Genomic DNA, 23105 nt, shown 5'->3' with positions numbered 1-23105 from the left:
TTCGTTGTTCATTTGGCATGCGAGAAATGTGACCAAACTGGTTCGCTGTGATTTTTATAAGAATGACCTTGATGTCTGTAGTTTTGGCACAGAACACGACTTCGTCATCGGTGACAAACTGGTCCCAATAGGTTGGATCTGAACCAGGGACATTCTGTAACTGCTAGAATACCACGACTCAGTATAGTTTCCCGAGAGTGAGATCAGATTTATTAGGGCAGGATTTTACCTTTTCTAATGCAAAGAACTGAATCTGAAATGTTCAAAAATGTCAGACTGAAATGACACACGTGTTATTCAGTCCATGACATTCTTCTTCTTCTTCTTCTACTTCTCTCTCCCTCTCTGTCTATCTCTCTGTCCAGGCCGTTTCTTTATTGTAAAAATCAAAATTGCGAGCAGTGATTTTAATGAGACGTCCCTACAAACACTGGTATGTACAACACACACACACACACACACACACACACACACACACACACACACACACACACACACACACACACACACACACACACACACACACACACAAATGGATATACAAATGGAACATACTGACTTTCTTCTTTTTTTTTTTCTTTTTTTTTATAGTTGTCCAACGTTAAAGATCAGTGTGAGAAAATGCTAAAGTAAGTTTGTATTTGCGGACACAGAAAAACACAGAGATTATTTGTACTGTTCATTAACACAATATAATATAATATAATATAAAATAATATAATGTTGTTTACACTGCTGCTGGACTGATGAATGCAGATTTCTAATCTGAACTGAGTGTCCACTTGAGCACTGAAACAAAACAGCTTTTATTTTTAAATAGAAATTAGATTTTCTTTTTTTTTTTTTTTAAAGAAAACCCTTCTAAAATGTTCGCCATGAAACCATAATTTTTTATTTTGTTTTTTCAAGTAAGGGCGATCATATTGTTGTTTGTTTTTATCATGACATTCTAATTTTTTTATTTATCTTGACATTTATTTTCATGTTGTGAACTGGGAGGAGTTCGGGGAGGCTATGGAGGAGGACTATTGGTCGGCCTCGAAGAGATTCTGGCAAACCGTCCGACGCCTCAGGAGGCGGAGGCAGCTCTCCACCAGCACTGTTTACGGTGCGGGTGGGGAGCTGTTGACCCCATCGTCACGTCTTCCGAAGAGGAAGCAGAGACTGGGGACTCAGAGGCGGACTCATCCATTACCCAGGCCAAGGTCACCGAGGTGGTTAGAAAGCTCCTCGGTGGCAAGGCTCCTGAGGTGGATGAAATCCATCCTGAGTACCTTAGGTCTCTGGATGTTGTGGGACTGTCTTGGCTGACATGCCTCTGCAACATCGCGTGGCGATCGGGGACAGTGCCTCTGGATTGGCAGACTGGGGTGGTGGTCCCTCTGTTTAAGAAGGGGACCGGAGGGTGTGTTCCAACTATAGGGGGATCACACTCCTCAGCCTCCCCGGTAAGGTCTATTCTAGAGTACTAGAGAGGAGAATTTGACCGATGGTTGAACCTCGGATTCAGGAGGAGCAGTGTGGTTTTCGTCCTGGTCGCGGCACACTGGACCAGCTCTACACGCTCCATCGGGTGCTCGAGGGTTCATGGGAGTTCGCCCAACCAGTCCACATGTGTTTTGTGGATCTGGAGAAGGCGTTCAAATGTGTCCCTCGGGGCACCCTGTGGGGAGTGCTCCGGGAGTACGGGGCCCGGGGTCCTTTGCTAAGGGCTATCCGGTCCCTGTACGACCGCAGCAGGAGCTTGGTTCGCATTGCCGGTAGTAAGTCAAACCTGTTTCCAGTGCATGTTGGCCTCCACCAGGGCTGCCCTTTGTCACCGGTTCTGTTCATTATTTTTATGGACAGAATTTCTAGGCGCAGCCAGGGTGTAGAGGGGGTATGGTTTGGGAACCACAGAATCTCGTCTCTGCTGTTTGCGGACAATGTGGTTCTGTTGGCTTTGTCAAATCAGGACCTTCAGCGTGTACTGGGGCGGTTTGCAGCCGAGTGTGAAGCATTCGGGATGAAAATCAGCACCTCCAAATCCGAGGCCATGGTTCTCGACCGGAAAAAGGTGCTTTGCCATCTTCAGGTTGGTGGAGTGTCCTTGCCTCAAGTGGAGGAGTTTAAGTATCTCGGAGTCTTGTTCACGAGTGAGGGACGGATGGAGCGTGAGATCAATAGACGGATCGGTGCAGCATCTGCAGTGATGCGGTTGCTGTATCGGACCGTCGTGGTGAAGAGAGAGCTGAGTAGGGGGGCAAAGCTCTCGATTTACTGATCGATCTACGTTCCGATCCTCACCTATGGTCATGAGATTTGGCTCATGACCAAAAGAACGAGATCGCGAGTACAAGTGGCCGAAATGAGTTTCCTCCACAGGGTGGCTGGGCGCTCCCTTAGAGATAGGGTGAGGAGCTCGGTCACTCGGGAGGAGCTCGGAGTCGAGCTGCTGCTCCTCCACGTCGAAAGAAGTCAGTTGAGGTGGCTCGGGCATCTTTTCCGGATGCCCCCTGGATGTCTCACTGGAGAGGTGTTCCGAGCACGTCCCACTGGGAGGAGGCCCCGGGGAAGACCCAGGACACGCTGGAGGGACTACATCTCTCGGCTGGCTTGGGAACGCCTTGGGGTTCCCCCAGAGGAGCTGGGGGAGGTGTGTGTGGATCGGGAGGTCTGGGCGGCTTTGCTTGAGCTGCTGCCCCCGCAACCCGAGTCCGGATAAAGCGGAAGAAAATGGATGGATGGATGGATGGATGGATGGATGGATGGATGGATGGATGGATGGATGGATGGATGGATGGATGGATGGATGGATGGATGGATGGATGGATGGATGGATGGATGGATGGAACCAGAACTCTTGTATCTCTGATTTATGTTAACTTTCAATATCACAAATTAATTGCATAGCATTAAAAAGCCAGCTTTCAGCACAGACTAAATAATGTTTCTTTGGAAAAGAACAATAAATGGCTCCACCAAAAGTCTGACAAACTACAATTCACTTATTCAACATTTTTATTCAACATTCAATACTGAAAATCAAAATTTTACAAAAAACAAACAAGCAAATGTGTTTTCAGGGTCCCCTTATTTAAGTGACAAGACAAAGTACAGGATTCCAAGAAGGAAAAACAGGTTTTGTTCATTAAGTGTTGGTTTTGAATATCAAGACCAAAAATAAAGTAAAATAATTAAATAAATAAATGGCAAAAACTGGCCATTTTGTCTACGGTTGCAGTCAGAAGTTTGTTCACTGTTCTGACAAAGGCTCATTTGGCGTGTTGTAGCATATATATATATATATATATCAGAAGTAATTCCTTGAAAAATAGCAGTCCTTGGCTGATCATGTTATTTATTTTATTTTATTTTTTCTTCTTGTCGGCAGTACCATGTGATCCAAGCAGTATATTTTGATGAAGCACATTTCAGGGTTGCAGTCAGAAGTTTGTTCATTGTTCTGACAAAGGCTCATTTGGAGTGTCTGTAGCATTTAATGGTTGTTTACATCTTAATTTCGAAAGAATTTTGTTTGGTAAAAATGCGAACCATCTTTATTTGCAGGTCACTGTGTCAGAAGTATAATGATGTTTTAAAGCAATACAAGGTGAAGTATGTTCCAGTTCAAAGATGGTTTCAGTGTGAACCCAAAACTTGCTGAATTTGTTGACACCATTTAATGTTGTCTGTCCAGGCTCTTCGTCTTGAATGTCAAATGACTCAACAGAGGTATGTGTCTTCCATTCTCTTGTCTATTTAAACTCTGGTTACAAGACCCTTGAATGTGGTTGACCTTAAAGGTAAAACTGTTTAACCCAAACCATTTGTTCAAAAATAGATTGAAGATAGAGGAAGAGTTGTGTGTTTCTCAAGGACAAAGTGGTTCTGTTTTGAAGAGAATTGATGAAATGTAAATGACACCATTCTTAATATATTCAGTCTTGACAATTACCGTACCATGTCAATGATGCCGCCAGAAATGTAACCTGAACATGGCATGCCCCAAACATTAAAACACCAAACTAGACTACCAGAGTACTCTGTTATACCAAAGTTAGCAGGTTGGAATACATAATAATCTCTTGTATTAACTTTATGTTCCTTTTTGCATTAATGTATTTTATTAAGTGTAATATTTTATACTTTACAGTAAAATATAGTGTATTTTAACATTTTTTCTCTGGTTTCTACAGGTGCATGGTGGTCTTGGAGATGTCTGGAGGTGTTGATGTTTGCTCTCTTACTAACTTAATACACCAACTCATTGACGAGAATGGTAACATTACACGTGAAGGTTCACTTTCTCCCTTAGGTTAGTCTGTTGGTTTGTGACAAATATTACGGCTTATTTCCACATCACAAAACATCCACAGTCATACCAATAAGAACATTGAGTCTCTGTGAATACATTATTGACTGTGCTCTATATGCTGCCAGTGGTCTGTGGTGATCCCAAACCATCTGTCAGTGAACTGATGACATCCAACCTGACGTGGGTTGACAAGAATTTGCTTCTCTCTGATGTCTGCAATTCTGATGAAAGTGGATTTAAATGGTAAGAAATGTTTTTTTTTTTTTAAATCTGTAATGCATGCAAACTAACAAATTTGTCTTGGGTTTTTCAGTAATGCATGTTTATCTCCCTCTCTCTCTCTCTGTCTATATATATATATATATATATATATATATATATATATATATATATATATATATATATATATATATATATATATAGCGTTGGTATCACATTCATAGAAAAAAAAATCCCTCTTGGTCTGGCTCAAGTTCTAATCCAATCTGGCCCTTTTTTGTGTGGACCTTCCATGTTCTCCCCTGTGTTTAATTGAATTTCCTTCAGGAGGTCCAGCTTCCTCCCACATTCAAATATTTGCAGGTTATATGAACTGCAACCTCTGAAACTGACCATCGGTGTGAGTGTGAGTGTGGTGGTTCACTACCTTTCTGCTGCGGTAGGCTGTAGCCTCCTGTGGCCCTTAGCAGGAAAATGAATGAATTAAAGAATTAATATTCTGTTTTGATGTCCATGTATGATATATTAATTTTGGCATTTCTACTATTGGACCTCCCCACAGCACAGGTCTCATTTATATGCATTATGATGGATGAGTTTCCCAAAGGATGGATTTTGTATCTAGTTATGTTTCTCTTGTTTTTACACAGTGAGGCCAATCAGACGCTGGCTGTGGTTTTGACTAACATCTGTTCCGAGCCTGTTCCAACCAATCCAGTCACACCACAATTGTCCACTGTGGCCAGTAACAACCCCACTACAACCGCCAAAGACACAACACCATCGACGACCAATACCAACACCACCCAACAAACTAACACCACATCGCAAGGAGCGCCTACTGCTGGACTTCCTCTCGTTGGGTTAAATAGTACTGCTACTACACAACCTGCCTTCCACACAAGCTCAGGAAGCATAACTGTAACAGCCCCAACACAAGATAACGCAACACAAGTTGGGTTAACCGCCATCAACTCAACACGATCGAGCAACACAACATCTGTTGAACACCTGACGTTACAAATCACTACATCTCCCCAAACTAATTCAACACCTAACACACCAACATCTCCAGCAAAAACAACAGTGTACAATGCAACTATAACCACGAGCAACAACTCTACAATTACAACAAATGCAACAGGTAGTGCAGTGACACTGTCACCAAACTCCACAACAGTGAAGAACATATCTACAACTGGCATGAATCTACAAACCACGACAAGTAACTCGGTGCTGAGCACATCCCCCCAACACACAACACCTTACACTGTGACAACAGCCACTGCAGAACAGCATAATAGTTCAGTTACAACATATAACACAACATTTATCACATTTACACCCTCTCCCAATGTCACAAATGACCACAACATAACAAGCATAACACAACAATCAGTGAGTAACATAACATTTAACACATCAATGTCTCTTCCCAACAATGTAACTACAGCTGGCACATTCACGCTGTTTCCCAGTAACACAATGACACACAATATAACCACAGTAACGCAACCATTACAAAGCAACACAACATTGAGCACAATTGCACCCCATCCTGATAACAAAACTTTGAACAGCACCAGCAAACCACAAAATATTACAACTACAAGCAACACAACTGCTAGCACATTCACAACCTCTCCCAACAACACAACAGAGGGCATAACTAGTACTACAGTATATCCAAACACCACACAATCAGTCAACATAAGCTCTACAGTGACCAGTGAAACACAACAGATCATAATTTCTTCCAACATTACAACATTGCCCATCACTGCTACTCAAGTCAACAAAACTTTTTCCAATGTGACCACATCCCCAGATAACTCTACTGTGGACACCATAACATCTGTTACACTGGTGCCAGTGACAAACCACACAACACAAGACACCACAATGAGTGTCATGATTATTACAGCAATCAACAATAATGATTCCAGTTCTAGCACACCTGCTACAAGTACAAAGCTGAGTATCAGTCTCAGCACAACTGTACACAGTACAAAGAACATCAGCCAAACAAGTAAAGGTCCCGCCTTTGCTTCAACAACTGCAGCAGAAGAAGATACTTCCTCTGGGCAAACACCTGCCACTAACAAAAGTACAACGTCAATACATCATCCACATCCACCCCAGACTAATCCTGCTACTGATGGAAGTTTCTTGATTACAACAACTCCTCAAAAGACAACCTCTACCAGTCAAACAGGTATGTACTTTCAACGATCCAAGATTTATATACATATATAAATCAACACCTAGATATAAATGTTCTCCTTGTGTCTATTATGAGAAGTCATTGGTCCACTCTATCACCATTGTGATGGAACTTTCCCTTTGCTGATGCTTGAGAAACTGGTTGATATTTAAATAAACGTATTAGCAGCTGTAAATCTAGTCTTCACTGACATCCAGTGATTAAGGTTTATGGTTTGCCACAGGTGACCTCTGAACCATCTGTCTAAAAGATACTCCAATTAACCAGAAGGCCACTCAGTAGTGGAAACCAAGGCCTTGCATTCGGGGGTTGGTGTTAGGACCTTTTATTTTACCCATTTTGACATATGGTAGTGATCTAAATTATCAAGGAAATACCAATAATTGGTCAATTATTCAACTCTCAGCCTCCGTACATATCCCTTGAAAATTGCACCCTCCCAAAAAACACTGTTTTCACTGATGATGCTTCCTGATAGGAAAAAAGAACCCAAAGCACAACTGATCACTTGTTACGCATGCTCTGGAAGTGAAAATATTGGCAGGAGTTGAGTCACTATCATACAGTGTAGGTGCATTTTGACTATATATACATTATGAATAACTGCTGAGTAACCACCAGAAGTTGACCAGCTTCATCCGTTGATCGCTAGGCTTGACTAGCTCACCGCGGCTGCAGCAGTTACAACATATTCAGAATGATGCCTTTGTCTGCTCTTAGCTCCCTATTGGGAAATTCAGACTTCTCCAAATAATCCACATCAACTGTCTTTCTAGCCTTTGATCTTGTTGCAGATGTATTAGTTGTCTGTGAGGATACGTCCAAACCTAAAATACTAAGTGTGGTTGCAGGTTCCAATGAAGTGCATCCATATTTTAATCAGAACTTTAACCAGTAGAGGCGTGACCAACATCTACCAACATGAAGTTCTTACTGACATACTGACATGTTCATTTGTTGTACTTTTTCCTGCTTCTTCCACATGTGGAAACAAGAAACAGCCAACGGCCAAACTGAACTGGAGGCACAACTGGATGAGTTCTTGACGCTAACAGAGGACGTCTCTCGCCTGACGTCCTCTGAAGTAAGATATGAGCCGCTATGATCAGAAATATGAAGACATTGGGTTTTATGGTAATATTCTCAAAATGCGATGACTTGCATGGATTAATTATTTTGGATATTACAGATTAAGCAGGTGGTGACGCAGTTGGAGAAGCTTCTGAAAACACCCCCGGTGTCTCAGGAAGTGGGACAAAAAATTATTGACATCGTCAGCAACCTGTTGGGGGCCGACCAATCAGTCCTCGCTTCTTCTTCTAATCGGTACAAATCACATTGGTGAAGCCCAGAGACACGAACATCTGGTTGTTCTAAATTGTTTTTGTCTTCCCGGTGACAGGCTGATTCAACTCGTAGATGACGTGGGCCTGAAGTTGGCTGTCACAGGTAGCAGAGTCCGCAGAGATAGTGAAGGTGGCCCAGTGGTCCTCTCTTCTAACTCACTCGTTCTGGCAGTCAAGCCAGTGGACGCCACCAACTTTCCAACGACATCTGTCCAAATTTTCAATGTGGATGATGTTCAGGTAAATTTCACAGAATACAGCAAGAAACTTGAAAGCATTCTCAGTTGGCCTAATAACAGCTGCCATTCATTTTACCCCTCCAAACAAAAATTTTAGGGTAGGGTGGGGGGTCTGTAGCAGAATCACCCTGTCCATCTGTCTTATTATCGCAACTCGTCCTAAACCGTTTGGTTGATTATGGTGAAACGTTACACAGTGGTAACACAACATATGAAGAAGTGTATAAAGGAAATTCTAATCTAATTCCATTTTTTCCACAAATCTGATTGGTTAATCGTGTGAGATTTCAGACCATTAAATATTGCTTGAACGGTAGCAAAATTTTAAAACCGTTTCACATTTAATGTGTTACTCCACGCCTGTCCATGTGCGCAGTATTACTCCGCAGACTGACCGCACACGCTGCTACGCAGATGTACTAAATAATGACTCTGTCAGCTGAGAGCGAGAGAAAGTGGCATAGTGATGATGATGGCGAAATGGGTGAATTTAAGCTACCATACGAAAGTATTGATGTGGATTCTGACACGGAATTACTCAATGCAGTTGATGAGATGGAGAAATCTGTGGGTGTGCTCACAGGATTTCCAGTTTGGCATGAAGTTGCTGCTGTGGTAAGCTTTGACGAACCAACCACACCGAATTACTTACAGAAAAATAAAACATGCAAACGTTGGAATTGGATTAGAATGGGAATAACCCCCCTGTGTCTGATGATTTGCAGATGTTAATGCTGGATTACAGTCGCAAATAGCCATTTTAGTCGTAAAACTCAATGTGCGACCATAAAATCCAGCATTAGCGTCCACAGATCATTAGACGCAACAGGGTTATTCCCTAAATAGTTGTGTTCAAGTCTCTTCAATGGGAGATAATTGGAATTTTGTGTTTAATGAATTCATCTCATGGTATGGTGTTGGCTTTATAAACACAACTCCTCCTAAACCACTTCATAAATTTAAATGAAGGTTCACACAGTGGGAGCACACCGTGTGAGGATGTGCATGATGGAATATAGTTCTGTTCCAAGATCTTCAAGTGGCGATAATTGGAATTTTGTGTTTAATGAATGCATCTGACTGTATGATAAGCACATCTTCTCCTAAACATCTTGGTGGGTTTCAATAAAACTTCCCACAATGGTACCACACCATGTGAAGATGTGCAGTTACATGTTAAGAGGTGAACCACTTTGTTAATTCAGGTATTTCTTCAAGAAAGATTTAATACCAGAAATATAAAATACATGCATGTAACTAGTGATGTCTAATTGTGGTTCTGTGCACCTTTCAGACATTCCAGTAGTTATGCCCCATATTTATGGGTGCACATCACCCAATCCACAAACCACTTTATATCATTGAAAGAAAGCCCAAAAAAATAACGATAAATAAAAGAACAGAAAAAGTAAAACCAGATGGCAAACAATTGTTTCATGAACCATTATTCTAATTTTATGAATCCAGATCGAGAGCTTCGCCAGGTTACAGCGCAGGAGTGCACATTCTCCTCTGGCTTCAGCCGTGTTGCCCTCCTCCCTCATTGATGGACTGAGTCCTGAGGAGCAACTGCAGGCCAGCAGGGTCCAATTCACCTTCTATAGCAACAATATCCTCTTCACGGTAAATGCTCTCACATCTGGATTTCCCTTCAAGGAAAACCTTCAAGTTGTTTTCAGAGGATGCACAATCCATTTGAGATGATTTATGATGTTTGACGGCTGCCTGGTGCCCACATGGCCAATTCACTTGCTCCCAAAACAGCATGTTACCAGTTCAAGTCCACCCATGCCAATTTTCCATGTAATATGGAGTTGCATCAGGCCGGGATTCCGGTGTAAAACCTGTGCCAAATCAGTATGCAGCATGCAGATCCATCTGAGATCTGCTGTGGTGAACCCCAAGTAACAAGGGAGGAGCCTAAAGAACTTACTTAATACTGAAAGTCCAATTTCTTACTTTGAAAATAACACTGAGGGCACTAAAATGTGAACTTTGCTTGTTCTTACAGGATGACGAATTAAACAATCAAACCCTTGTCAGTTCCGTGCTGAGTTGCACTGTGGCCAACCTGCCAATACAGAATGTGACGAAGAACATTCACTTCACCATCCGGAACGCCAACCCTGTAAGTGTCCACATGTCTACTCTATGCCAAGGCACATCTCTGGTCTGTGGGCTTCCAGGCACATTTAAGTAGATGATATATCCTTTCTGGCCTAGGGATGACTTTATCTTACTTGGCGTTACAGCCCAACATACACCCTCTGCTCAGACGGTATTACTTTGAACCCATTCTGATTGAGGTTGTCAATCCGAACAGAGTTGGACTCTGGCCCATAACAGCTTCAGCCAGGCGCTATTCTGATTTAAGACAGATTATTTTGTATTTGAGCCAGATATGAGCCGGATTCACTGAGGTCTGTACATCAATGTGGCTTGAATCCAACTGGGGATCGTGACATCACCCTTCCGGGTTCCTGGAGTCAGCATTTGGGTTGTGTATGCAAACTCCCACCAAATTCTGAAGTTAACTTTCCCCAAACTTTACATAGTGTTGTGGCTGGGGTGCCTGGCTGGCTTTTGTTTGTCTTCTGTTTTCTGTCTTTTGTTTTTCCTTCCAGTTGGCACGCGTTTAGGACTGAGTGGCTGTGTGGCTGAGTTATCAGGACCTCACCCTGATCACCTGAGGCTGATCATGTGCAGCTCGTCAGGACTCACAGCTGTGGTGCATCTACACGGATTGGAGCATGGTGGCATTTAAGTCTGGAGTACACAGTGTGTATTTGCCAGAGACTCGACCTTGTGACCAGACGGGTGAGATCGTCATCTTGAGAGCCATCTCATCATTATGGATGCAGAGAACGTCCAGGTTTGATGCCATGGTCTGTGAAAGAGGAGGGGGTGAGGTCTCACGCTCGTCAGCACACTTCCTGAGGTACGTTAGGTTTTGTGACTAACATTTGTACAGTCAGTAAATGTGGTGTCCCTCACACCTTATTATATTCAGCTGTTATGTTAGTCGTTTATTCAGCTTCCACTGCAGTGATAATGTGAACTGGGTGTTCCATGCCTGCAGGGTGGGAAGCTGATTAAGTGATTAAGCCAGGAAGTGTTTGCTGTTTGTGTACACCTTTGAGTGGTCTCTCTGTGTGTGGAGTGTGGACTCACATGATGGTTTCTTCTTTCACAGACTCGGTTTGTCGCGGCCACCTGGGGGGTGTCGGCGGGGTCCTTGGGTCCGAACTGTTTCTGGCTCCGGACCGTTAGTGCTGCTGGGAGCACACCGTCATCTCTACCTCGCAGACCGCGCACTCATTTGTTGTATTTAGCACGTCACTGTTATGTCATTAAATTTTGTTATCCTTTGTACCGTGCTCTGCTTATTTCATACTGGGTCCTTCAAACGCTGGTCGGTTCTCCGTCCTGCGTCCAACACATAACAGTAGTCTCTGGCCAAACATCACGGACCCAGCGGTAGCAGAGACGGTAACGCGCCGGGAAGGCGGCAGCAGACGTTCAGAAGTTATCCGGATCAGTTGCAGGTGCTCTCCGCCCGGATGGTGCGTGTTTGAGAACCCATTATCGAATACTGATTTGAGCTCTCTTGCAGCCGTGTTCCTGTGTTGTGCCTTATCCGAGGGTCGTGGTGGAGTGTGACTAGAGACGGCTTCGCGTCACACTTCGACCGGATAAGAGGTTTAAACGGGAGCTGCATGAGTGTGTCTGTAATGGGTGAACGCGCACGGCGGAGCTCTGTGACACGGGTCACTGTGCTTCCTGTGTTACAGTTGTAGCCCCGTTTCCCCGGGTAAAGATAGCTACTGCGTCTGTTGTCAGCTCCGGCGTAATTTAGTTGAAGCACTTTTTGGTTGTTACACATAGCTGCGCACAAAAAAAGCAGCATGAGTTTGTTTTCTCTGTTACCAAAGGGGTGTTTATTTTTAGCACTTTGGCTCCCTCTGTTGGTAACTGAGTCACATTACCGTCATAGCTCTTAAGGTGGAACAGGTGTGTTCCATTTGTTTGAGCTTGACGGTATAAATCACTTATTAGTTTTGTGTTGGTTCATTTTTTTGTGGGTGTTTTGAGTTGGTTTTTGTGTGGGATTTTTTACACTATTTAGTGTTCTGGGGTCGTGACCCAGCAGTCTGTCTGGAGCATAAAAAGGACCCAGTTAACTTTATGTTAGTCTGTTAGTCTTTTTTTTTATTTCTTTTGGTTTCACCTCCCAGGGTTTGATGGGACGGTCCCCTGGGGGGTGATGGGGGGGTAATTGGGTTGTTTTTTCTTTTTTCTTTTTTTTTTTGTTTTTGTTGTGCCCTCTCTTCTCCTCTGGCTCCAGCCGTGTGAGCCGTACGTGTCGGCGTTGCTGGAGTGGTGCAGTTTGGTTATGCTGGGCGTTTCCCAGGTAACCTCTGCACCCGGGAGGGGGGGGTTTGGGGTATTTTTTTTTATTCCCTCTCTTCTCCTCTGGCTCCAGCCATGTGAGCCGTAGGTTGTCGGCGTTGCTGGAGTGGTGCAGTTCGGTTATGCTGGGCGTTTCCCAGGTAACCTCTGCACCTGGGAGGGGGGGGTTCGTGTTGTTGGTTTTTTTTTTGTTGATTCCCTGTTCCACCTCCGGCTTCAGCGTGCCTTTGAGCCATCTGCCATCGGCGTGGCTGAGGTTTGGGGCAGTGGAATATACCCGCAGCTGGTGGCTGGTTTGGAAGTCGGAGGGGTGGCGCCGTTTTGTGCCGTCTGCCATAACCGCTGTTCCACTCCTCCCGGTTGACTTCTGGGGTATAGTCATGGTTGGTGACGCTGGACGTGCTTCCAGTTTCCACTGCGCTGATGGGATGGGGTTGTTTTATTTGTATTTTTTTTTCCTTTTGTTTTCCCCCCAGTTTCCGCCCTCAGGGTTGACTGTGGTGTCCTCTGGGGGGGAAAGGGCTGTGGGTCCATCTAGCCATAGACGGCCGGGGCTGGGTCCGTTGGTCATGAGGGGGGGCATCTCCTGGGGTTGATGGAACGGTCCTCTGGGAGGCGCTGGGAGTCCCCGTGGGTGACTTTGGATCCCAGAGGGACCTCGGCTGTGGTTATTACTCCTGGAGCTGGCGGGATGTCCTCTGGGGGGTGTTGGTCCCTACATGTCGTCGGGGGGGGGGGGGCTGTTAGCGTTTTTTATTTGTAAGCTTAAGTTTGGGTTTTTCTTTTCTCCTCTTCCCGGGGTTTGATGGGACGGTCCTCTGGGGAGGGGGGGGGGGGTGGTTTGGTTGTTTGTGTTTGTCTTTTTTGTTTTATGACTACAGACTTTAAACATGGTTGGACAAAGGCTGACCGCACAGGTTTAAGAACTCCTGGCCACACCTGTGCAAAGTGATTGACAGAAACAAAGGCAAATATGCAGCCAGAGGAGAAGACGTCGACCGTTCTGTTAGATGAGGATTCTGTTGGAAGATGAATGCAGATACGGTTTCCAGCCATGGTCCCTGGAGGGGGGTGTTTCTCCTGGGCCAGGTTTGTGTGGTCGCCGGGAGGCTTCCCGTGAGGGTGGGGTGCTGTTGTGGCTGGGGTGCCTGGTGTGCCTGGCTGGCTTTTGTTTGTCTTCTGTTTTCTGTCTTTTGTTTTTCCTTCCAGGTGGCACGCGTTTAGGACTGAGTGGCTGTGTGGCTGAGTTATCAGGACCTCACCCTGATCACCTGAGGCTGATCATGTGCAGCTCGCCAGGACTCACAGCTGTGGTGCATCTACACGGATTGGAGCATGGTGGCATTTAAGTCTGGAGTACACAGTGTGTATTTGCCAGAGACTCGACCTTGTGACCAGACGGGTGAGATCGTCGTCTTGAGAGCCATCTCATCATTATGGATGCAGAGAACGTCCAGGTTTGATGCCATGGTCTGTGAAAGAGGAGGGGGTGAGGTCTCATGCTCGTCAGCACACTTCCTGAGGTACGTTAGGTTTTGTGACTAACATTTGTACAGTCAGTAAATGTGGTGTCCCTCACACCTTATTATATTGAGCTGTTATGTTAGTCGTTTAATCAGCTTCCACTGCAGTGATAATGTGAACTGGGTGTTCCATGCCTGCAGGGTGGGAAGCTGATTAAGTGATTAAGCCAGGAAGTGTTTGCTGTTTGTGTACACCTTTGAGTGGTCTCTCTGTGTGTGGAGTGTTGACTCACATGATGGTTTCTTCTTTCACAGACTCGGTTTGTCGCGGCCACCTGGGGGGTGTCGGCGGGGTCCTTGGGTCCGAACTGTTTCTGACTCCGGACTGTTAGTGCTGCTGGGAGCACACCGTCATCTCCACCTCGCAGACCGCGCACTCATTTGTTGTATTTAGCACGTCACTGTTACGTCATTAAATTTTCTTATCCTTTGTACCGTGCTCTGCTTATTTCATACTGGGTCCTTCAAACGCTGGTCGGTTCTCCGTCCTGCGTCCGACACATAACACATAGCATCTTGTTTGTCTTTGGTAACAGTCGATGATTTGTTCAACGGGAAAGAATCCACTTTGAGTTCATTCTGATCAGCTAATGATACAAAACTATCAAAATCAGAATGCATTCAAGGACATCGCTGCTGCACTCGCTGTGCATGGGTATGAGAAGATGGCAGGCTAGTGTCCTGGCAAGATACAGAATTTCATGGTCAAGTACCAAACGACTGACAATCAACAATGTAACACTGGACGATTTGGGCTTGAGTCAGATTGACTTCGAACACATGTAGGATTGAATCTGACTCTACTTGATTGCTAACCCTAGTCTGAACAGGGTCTTAGGGACTGTTTCATACCACCCTCGGCCAGTCTGACCCCCTCCCTCCCCGCAAAGCGCACGGACACACACACACACACACACACACACACACACACACACACACACACACACACACAACATACCGTAATCATTCAGATGATCAAAAAATACACTGATGTGACTTTATGAAGTACAATAAACAGTTTGTTACATTTAAATGCTTTTGCAAACGAATCAAGTGCACAAATCATGAATCATGAGCTGATAAATCATATATTTAAATGCTGGTTATAACTCTGACATCATAGCCCGGTGGCTTAGTGGTTAACACTTGCCTCACAGCAAGAAGGTCATGGGTTCTATTCCCACCTGTGGCCTTTCTGTGTGGAGTTTGTATGTTCTCCTCCTGTTTGCGTGGGTTTCCCCCCACATTTAACACACATGCAAGTTAGGTGAATTGGAAAGTTTATAACTGTCCAGGTCTCCCTTACAAAAGAGATCTCAATCTCAAATAAATAAAGGTTAAATTAAAATCAATATTCTGCACGGCTTGTTATGGATGATGACCTTTTATATTGCAGTAACATGTTTTTGTTTAATTATTATTATGGGGAGGAAACTATGAGGATTGAAACACAAACTTCTTTATGAAAACACAAGAGGGTACACAGTAAATTTTGCAGAGTAAAATTTACTCTGCCGGGATAACATTTGGTCCCAGTCTAAACAGAGTAAAATACACTCTTACCGAGTGAAATCAGCTCTACCGTCTTGTCAGATCAAGTGTTTCTACTCCAATAAGAGTTGATTTTACACTGTAGTAGAGTTGATTTAGCACTATGATAGGATATATTTAACTCTATTTGGACTGGGACCAAATGTTATCCCAGCAGAGTAAATTTTACTCTGCAAAATTCACTGTGTATAATCTGATCTGTCGGGGTATTGTCTGGGCTTGCCCAAAATGTACCCCTGTGTATAAATCACTCTGGGCTGTTACAACATAGGGTATATTTTAGGATAAACCAGACTATATCCCTGTAGTTCGGATTATATTCTGTTGTGTTTTCACAAAAAAGCAACTTATTTTTTACGTTCTGCTTTGAAAAAACTGTAAATATTGAAGTACAGACCTATTTTTGAAAAACACAAGAACTACACTTTAAAAATAATTATGTTGAATCTACATAATTTAAATATGTACATTGGTTGCACATGATCAGAATGTCTCCAAAGTTACACAATTTAAATATTTAAGTCATATTTCCTTTTGTCAGTGTACAAGAGTATGATTTGGCCAAACCCAGATTATACTCCTCTGTATCAACAATCCTGGGCTAATTATACTGCAGTTTTTATGTTTATATATTTACAAAATATGAGAAAATTCTTCTAAATTGTTCTTGATTTGCAGGAAAACCATGAGGCTTCTTGTGTGTTTTGGGACTTCAGATTGAATGGTGAGTGCTTGCCCACTGAATGGATTTAACAGCATCATTGTAGTTGGTGTGCATGTTCTTGTTTGTTGTGTTTCTCATGTGTAGGTGGTCGAGGAGGTTGGAGCTCTGACGGCTGCTTTGTTCTCAACACCACAATGGATGACACAACCTGCAGTTGTAACCACCTCACCGCCTTTGCAATACTGTTGGTTAGTGTTCATGTTTTTGTGTTTATTTGATTTGCACCAGACGCTGGCCACAGTGAAGGTGATGGTGATATGCTTTTTGCAGATGACACTGTGTTGTTCTGCACTAGAAGGGAAGAAGTTGAGAGGGATTAAGAAGAACATATATGGATTTCTGAATACAGAGGATTGAAAATTAAAAGGAAAAATAGATGGTTTAATCCAGATCTTGATGTATTAGAAGGTAGTGTACAGAGACACATTGAAAAGAATAAATTTGTGGTTTGGGATGCAGAATTAAGAGTGCAGCAATAAATGTAAGATGAAAATTTAAAGTTTATCAAACAGGCAATGATGTGTCTGGTTGAGACATGGGCAGTGAAAAGGGTGCAGGAGAAAAAGAAGGATGTTACAGAAATTGCAATGCTGAGATGGACATGTGGAGCTACGACTCTGGACCAAATAAGGACAAGAGCCTCAGAGATTAAATAAAAGTCTTGGGAATTGTTGAAAAAGTGTCAAAGTTTGGGGTAGTTTTGACATAGTGAATGATGGTGAGACGTACAGCTAAAGAGAAACATAAGTATGAAAGAATGAATTGATTTTTGTGCATTTGTGCTGTTCATTCAGGATTTATCCAGAGGAGGAATAGGTGATCGGACCCAGGCTCTCATTTTAACTTTCATCACCTACATCGGCTGTGGAATATCTGCTATTTTTCTGTCTGTTACCTTACTGACTTACCTCTGCTTCCAGTAAGAATCTGCAAATATCTAAAAATACATTCCAGAAAGAAGTCACATAAACCTTCCACTACCACATTTATTGGAATCATTTAAATGTTTGTTTTTATTGAAGAAAACTGCTTCGGGATATTCCTTCGAAGATCCTGGTTCAGCTCTGTTTGTCCCTCCTCTTCCTCAACTTGATCTTCCTATTGGACGGTTGGCTGGCGCTCTACCCGGCCACGGGTCTGTGCATTAGCACCGCCTTCTTCCTGCACTACTTCTTGCTCACATCATTTACCTGGGTGGGGCTGGAGGCCGTGCACATGTACATGAGCATCGTTCAGGTGTTCACCAACTACCTCAACAGATACATGCTCAAGTTGTCACTGGTGGGCTGGGGTACGTACTTGAACAGCGAGCTCCAAAATGTCACTGTTTTTATGTTTAATTTTCTGTGTCAAAAAGAAAGTTTAGTGACTGTACATTGTCTTCTCCTAAAATGGACTAAGAAAGCCAAAGATCCCATGCAGATCGGGGCTGCTGCCTGTGCTAATTACTAATTACTCAAGAACATTTTAACTGATTTGTTCATCATTTGAGGAGAAAGTTGGATCCAACAAGTTGGAATACAAAATATAACATTTTGATGTGGATCTGAAAAAAAATGAACATTGCTGGATGTTTTTTTTTTTTTTTTTTTGAGCACTGACAGAGGTCAACAGTCCAATTGTTGTTACAACAAAACGTCATCTGCATATACTCAAAAAAATTAAAGGCAGCAAATGCCATTGAAGATTATAATCACAGGTGGAATACAGTTGTCCATTTTTAAGGGTTGAAGTACAACATATTTAGGCATAATTCTGATGTATGTGCTGATTTGTGTCCTGGTGTTTGCAGGTGTTCCTCTTATTGTAGTGATTATTGTGATAGCGGTGGACAAAGACAACTATGGTCTGGTTACTTATGGAAGATTCAGAGATGGCACTTCAGATGACTTGTAAGTTACAGATAACTTATACTGCCCACATTTGGGTTGCACTCTATTGCTTCTGCCTTATTTTAACTGATATTTACTGGTACTTTCGATGTTTTATTGTTTTTGTTTTTGTGAAGCACCTTGTTATTTTTACCTTATAATATGATTATTATTGCATGTTCAAAGTATTATTTCAGTTTTCCATACTTAGGCGTAATGACAGCAAAAATAATTCAACTTTTTATGACAAACTGAAATCTTCAGTGTCCAGATTTTTAATGGTTATTGCCAGTTAAATATTTAGTAAAGCAATTCATTAAATTATAAATATTTCAAAGCAAATATTTAGTTTAGGTAAATATTGAGATACAAAACATATATATTTGACATAATATTTTGAAAAATGAGCAACTAAAGAGCTGAATGTTTATCTCAATATTTTTCATTTTGGTAAATGTTAAGCTGTTTAGCTCAACACTGTGTATATAAAAACTAGTTATTAGTTATTTTGTTTAGTTACTGTTCAAAACTGAAGCATTTTAAAATTACTGTTAGAGTTTGCAGATTGAGTTGAAATACATTTTGCATGTAATTACATAGATACATGGGTAAATATTTAAACAGATATTAAATATTATGCTAAATATTCATTATCTGCTTAGATGTCTAAATCGGTTTAATAGTTCACTAAATATTTAGATGTACTACTGTATACTGTGCAACAATTCTTTTTAACTTTTCGTACATTAAATCTTTTATTATGAAATGTTAGAGTTTGATATAAATGTCATAAAAATACAAGGCAAAAGCTAAATTTCTTTGTAACAATAATACTTACATGTGGAAAAACTGGCATACGAGTAATCTGAATGTAGTTGTTTCCAAACTGTACCCCACAGTTTTGATGGTGCCGTAACTAATGGCTTCTGTTTTTTATGCTGTTAAATCTGCACATAATTTTTATTTTATTTTGTTTTGTTTTATTACCGTACAGCTGCTGGCTCCGTAATGACATCGCCTTCTATGTGGGCCTGGTGGCTTACTTCCTTGCCGTCTTTGCCCTGTGCCTAGTGGTCTTCATCATTGTTTTGGTGCAGCTGAACCGAATTAAGAAGCAAAACCCCCAGAACCAGTCTCCTAACAGGGGGGTGATGACTGACATGCGCAGCATCTGTGGCCTCGTCGTTCTGCTTGGACTCACCTGGGGCTTTGCTCTATTCGCCTGGGGGCCTCTCTACCTGCCATTTGTTTACCTCTTTACAATATTCAACTCTCTGCAAGGTGAGGCGTTTATACAATTTCACAAACGGGAAATAATGTAATTAGAAAAGTGCGGCATTTCTAACATTTATGGTTGTATGATGATACAACTTTACAAAACTATTTTAGAATGGGTCATAATTACAGCCAGGTTGATCCCTAAATGTGAACCATCTGTCCATCAAGATTCCATAAGGAGGAGGTTGGGTGGTGGATGGAGCACTTGAAACTGATCGTGAAAAAATAAAATATTTCTAACACTGTGGGCCAACAATCCATGTACATCTGCATCAAATAACATCTAGTATGTTGTCTATAGCATGATTGTTCATCTTCCTTATTTCTGGAATTTGAAAGTCATGTGTTAAGTGACAGCACATACTGTGATGTGCACATGTGCTACTGAGTTCCTCTCCATTGTTAACCCTCTGGAATTGTCTGACGCAGAGACATGTCAAAAATGCATGACCGAATTAAGCGGACGTACCGTCCAATCCACCACAATCTGAGTCTCCATTTGAATCTATGTTGAAAGTGTGGACTTCAAACTATATACCAGTTTTTAAATTCTGTTGATAGGCTTAGTAAAATTTGAATCATGATTAATAATTTGCGCTATACTTTTCCCTGAATATTATGGTCATTTTTGGTCTGCTTTGAGTGGCAAATGGGACTTTGACTTCATGTTCTGATCTCTGTCGCTGCAGCAGTTTCAAGGGAAAAAAAAAACTACTTCTCCTTTAACATTGGTGGAACAATGCACAACCTTAAACAATCAAAAATGATCACCAAGCCACATATTTGGTTCCTGAGGAGATCCTTGCCAAAAAAACAAAAAAACAAAAAAAAACACCAAAGGCAGCCTAAAGTGCCAACACTGCCTCCAGGTGGACAACAGGAGGAGTGACACTCCTGTGTTCACTCTGTCTTGTGTTGGACAGGAATTGTTTTTTGAGTGGCACAAATAATTTGTGTGGCATCTTATTGTTTTGTAAATAGTTGTACAAAAAATGCCTGAAGCATTTCCAGAATTTTAATGTAAATAGTTGTATATATCATTGTTGTTTGTTACATTTGTACATATGTTTTTGAAATTTACAATTTATATTTGCATTGTAAGTTATAAAAATGGTTTGTTAAACATGTTTGTGGTTTTCACAGTTAAAAAAAAAACACTTTTTTATTTTTTATTCAAATTTTATGTTCATGTGTGAATTTAGGTCCATTGTTTTAATGTATTATATCAGAATGAAAGAAAAACTGTAAAGTCACACAGGTGAGGTTGTGCTGAAAACAGTGACACCAAACAAGGCAAAGTAAACAGTTTTTAAGGTAAATTATGAAAGTAAAACCAAAAGCAGTCAAAAACCACCAATTATACCCTCGACCCCAGGGGGTTAAACTCTCCTGCAGTGAAATGCGGTGTTAAAAAGTGAGTTCTACATGCAAAAGAAAAAATGTGATCTATACTCCAGAAAACATGGTACTTAGGATGTCTCAGAAGAGGAGTATCGTTTGCCTTATGAGGAAATGTGGGCTACAGCGTTGTGGCCATGTGGCGCATTTCTCTGTGCATGATCCAGCACACAAGTTCCTCATTGTTGAGACCAAGGAGACACCCAGGTTTCTTCAGACTGCGGAAGGTGGCGCTGTACTGGCAGTCTGGCTGGGCGGTTGCCATCCAGGACCCATAGCAGTTCTATAGTCTGGTGGATGTGGCACCGTGCAGCATCAAACCGACCTTATGTGACCTACTTGTGAGCACCCGCAGGTTTTTTTTTTGTAATTTGCATTTGAAGTGTTTTTCTTCTTCACATTTTCACTTTAATAGAAGGTGAGCAGAATTTACAGAACTCAGATTTCTATTTTTGTGACATTTCACACACTTTCCCAGCGTGTTGGTGAAATCGAGTTGATGATACACACACTGCGATGTAGAAACTGCTCTGAGTGACTGTTTTGTTTTCTCCACTGCAGGCTTCTTTATCTTTGTTTTTCACTGTGCCATTAAGAAAACCGTTCGCAGGCAGTGGAGAACACATCTCTGCTGCGGGAAACTGTGGTTGCCTGAAAACTCAGGTGCGGCATTTACAGTACCGGCTGTTATCTGATCATTTTTGTGCACACATTAGTCAGATGCACTCACACACGTTTGATCACCTCCACTGTTCTGCAGAGTGGAGTCGCACAGCCACCCAAAAGTGCACGAATCGGGCAACAGTCACGCCACCCACCTCTGCTCCGAACATCACCTCCCGCAGCTTCTCCTTCACCAGCAATGACACCAACAGCAGCGGTCTGTTCACGCTCGACACTTTGTGGCATCCTATCCTGACTGCATTATCCTCCGTCTCATCATTTGTTGTTGTGTTTGTCCACAACAGGGTCTGTGTTTGCAGACAGCGGCATATCTGAAGGCTCAAACAGCGACGTTGTCCTCAATGAACTTCACCGACGCGGCATGCCACCACAAGGCGAGCCCTGACGACAGTCAGGGCTTTAACTCTGGTCTCATTTATTGTATTCAGTGTTACAAGATTCATTTTTAAAGGTGTAATGAAGGAAATGGCTCAAGGGTCACACTAGGATTTTGGTTGTGAATTGTCCCATTTATTTTCTACTCGGTAATAGTAGCCATTAGCATGAAGACAGGAAGAGCTGTGGCAATCTGATATTGACCTTGGTCACCCAAATGATTGTCCTCAGGTTGACCTTACCAGGCTCATTCTGAAATCTGCCTACGTGTGTGCCACATTTGGTCCACACTGGGTTGAAAATTATTCTTGACCTTTACCAAAATGAATACTTTCAGGGCAATTTCAGGGTTGACCAAGTAGTCCAATAAACAGACAGACATGACTTTGTTTCTCCCAAATAACTGACCTTTGGCAAATTTGCCCTCACTTAGGCAATTATGGCACTCATCTCCATTTAAGATAAGATCAACTTTATTTATCCTGAAGGAAATCATTTTGCCAGAGTACAGAAACAGTAAACAGTGAACAATGTTTTTTTTTACAGTAAGTACAACAAATTTACTCTGAATAACTGAATAACTCTGAATTGCTCTGTTCATTGTGTATTCATCCTGCAGAAGGAGGAGGAATTATACAGTCTGATTGCCACAGGTAGGAAAGACCTCCTGTGATGTTCTGTGGTGCACCTCAGTGGTCTCAGTCTATGGCTGAAGGTGCTCTGACAGGACGTCAGTGTGGCATTCAGGGGGTGGGAGGTGTTGTCCACTTTGCCAAACTCTAGTGTGACCGAGCAGCAGGACTTTATAAGAAAGACTGAAGCTTCTTGAATATCGCCTGGTGTGTCATTTGGCGTTAAAGCAAAGGCGACAGCGGTATGATCACATGATGCAGTGTGGCGAAATACCAACTGATAGTACCACAAAACTGAAAAGAGGACTGCAAGTAGCGGTGGAGCGTATGTGTA

At 42.5% G+C, this 23105-nt stretch overlaps 1 protein-coding gene across 3 annotated transcripts in view; it reads left to right on the top strand.

The window, feature by feature from the left end:
* adgrg2a (adhesion G protein-coupled receptor G2a) overlaps nucleotides 1-22718 on the top strand; it is a 41663-nt gene extending 18945 nt beyond the window's left edge. For 2 of the 3 annotated variants that reach the window (XM_034165891.1, XM_034165883.1), the window contains exons 10-30: nucleotides 366-433; nucleotides 592-629; nucleotides 3550-3592; nucleotides 3680-3714; nucleotides 4179-4297; nucleotides 4423-4540; nucleotides 5167-6731; nucleotides 7736-7824; nucleotides 7930-8066; nucleotides 8143-8326; nucleotides 9793-9948; nucleotides 10337-10453; nucleotides 16488-16533; nucleotides 16618-16721; nucleotides 17328-17452; nucleotides 17556-17824; nucleotides 18326-18425; nucleotides 19399-19685; nucleotides 21642-21743; nucleotides 21841-21960; nucleotides 22049-22718. In XM_034165891.1, coding sequence (XP_034021782.1) covers nucleotides 366-433; nucleotides 592-629; nucleotides 3550-3592; nucleotides 3680-3714; nucleotides 4179-4297; nucleotides 4423-4540; nucleotides 5167-6731; nucleotides 7736-7824; nucleotides 7930-8066; nucleotides 8143-8326; nucleotides 9793-9948; nucleotides 10337-10453; nucleotides 16488-16533; nucleotides 16618-16721; nucleotides 17328-17452; nucleotides 17556-17824; nucleotides 18326-18425; nucleotides 19399-19685; nucleotides 21642-21743; nucleotides 21841-21960; nucleotides 22049-22149 — 3923 coding nt within the window. In that variant the 3' untranslated portion in view covers nucleotides 22150-22718. The remainder of the gene's footprint in view (nucleotides 1-365; nucleotides 434-591; nucleotides 630-3549; nucleotides 3593-3679; nucleotides 3715-4178; nucleotides 4298-4422; nucleotides 4541-5166; nucleotides 6732-7735; nucleotides 7825-7929; nucleotides 8067-8142; nucleotides 8327-9792; nucleotides 9949-10336; nucleotides 10454-16487; nucleotides 16534-16617; nucleotides 16722-17327; nucleotides 17453-17555; nucleotides 17825-18325; nucleotides 18426-19398; nucleotides 19686-21641; nucleotides 21744-21840; nucleotides 21961-22048) is intronic. The other variant, XM_034165897.1, reaches the window with a different exon arrangement.
* Nucleotides 22719-23105: the final 387 nt, after the last annotated feature.

The sequence above is a fragment of the Thalassophryne amazonica genome, chromosome 1 (genome assembly GCF_902500255.1).
Source record: "Thalassophryne amazonica chromosome 1, fThaAma1.1, whole genome shotgun sequence".
Taxonomy (NCBI): domain Eukaryota; kingdom Metazoa; phylum Chordata; class Actinopteri; order Batrachoidiformes; family Batrachoididae; genus Thalassophryne; species Thalassophryne amazonica.
Note: the sequence above shows the minus strand (reverse complement) of the source record. Positions and strands in the feature narration are given on the sequence as shown.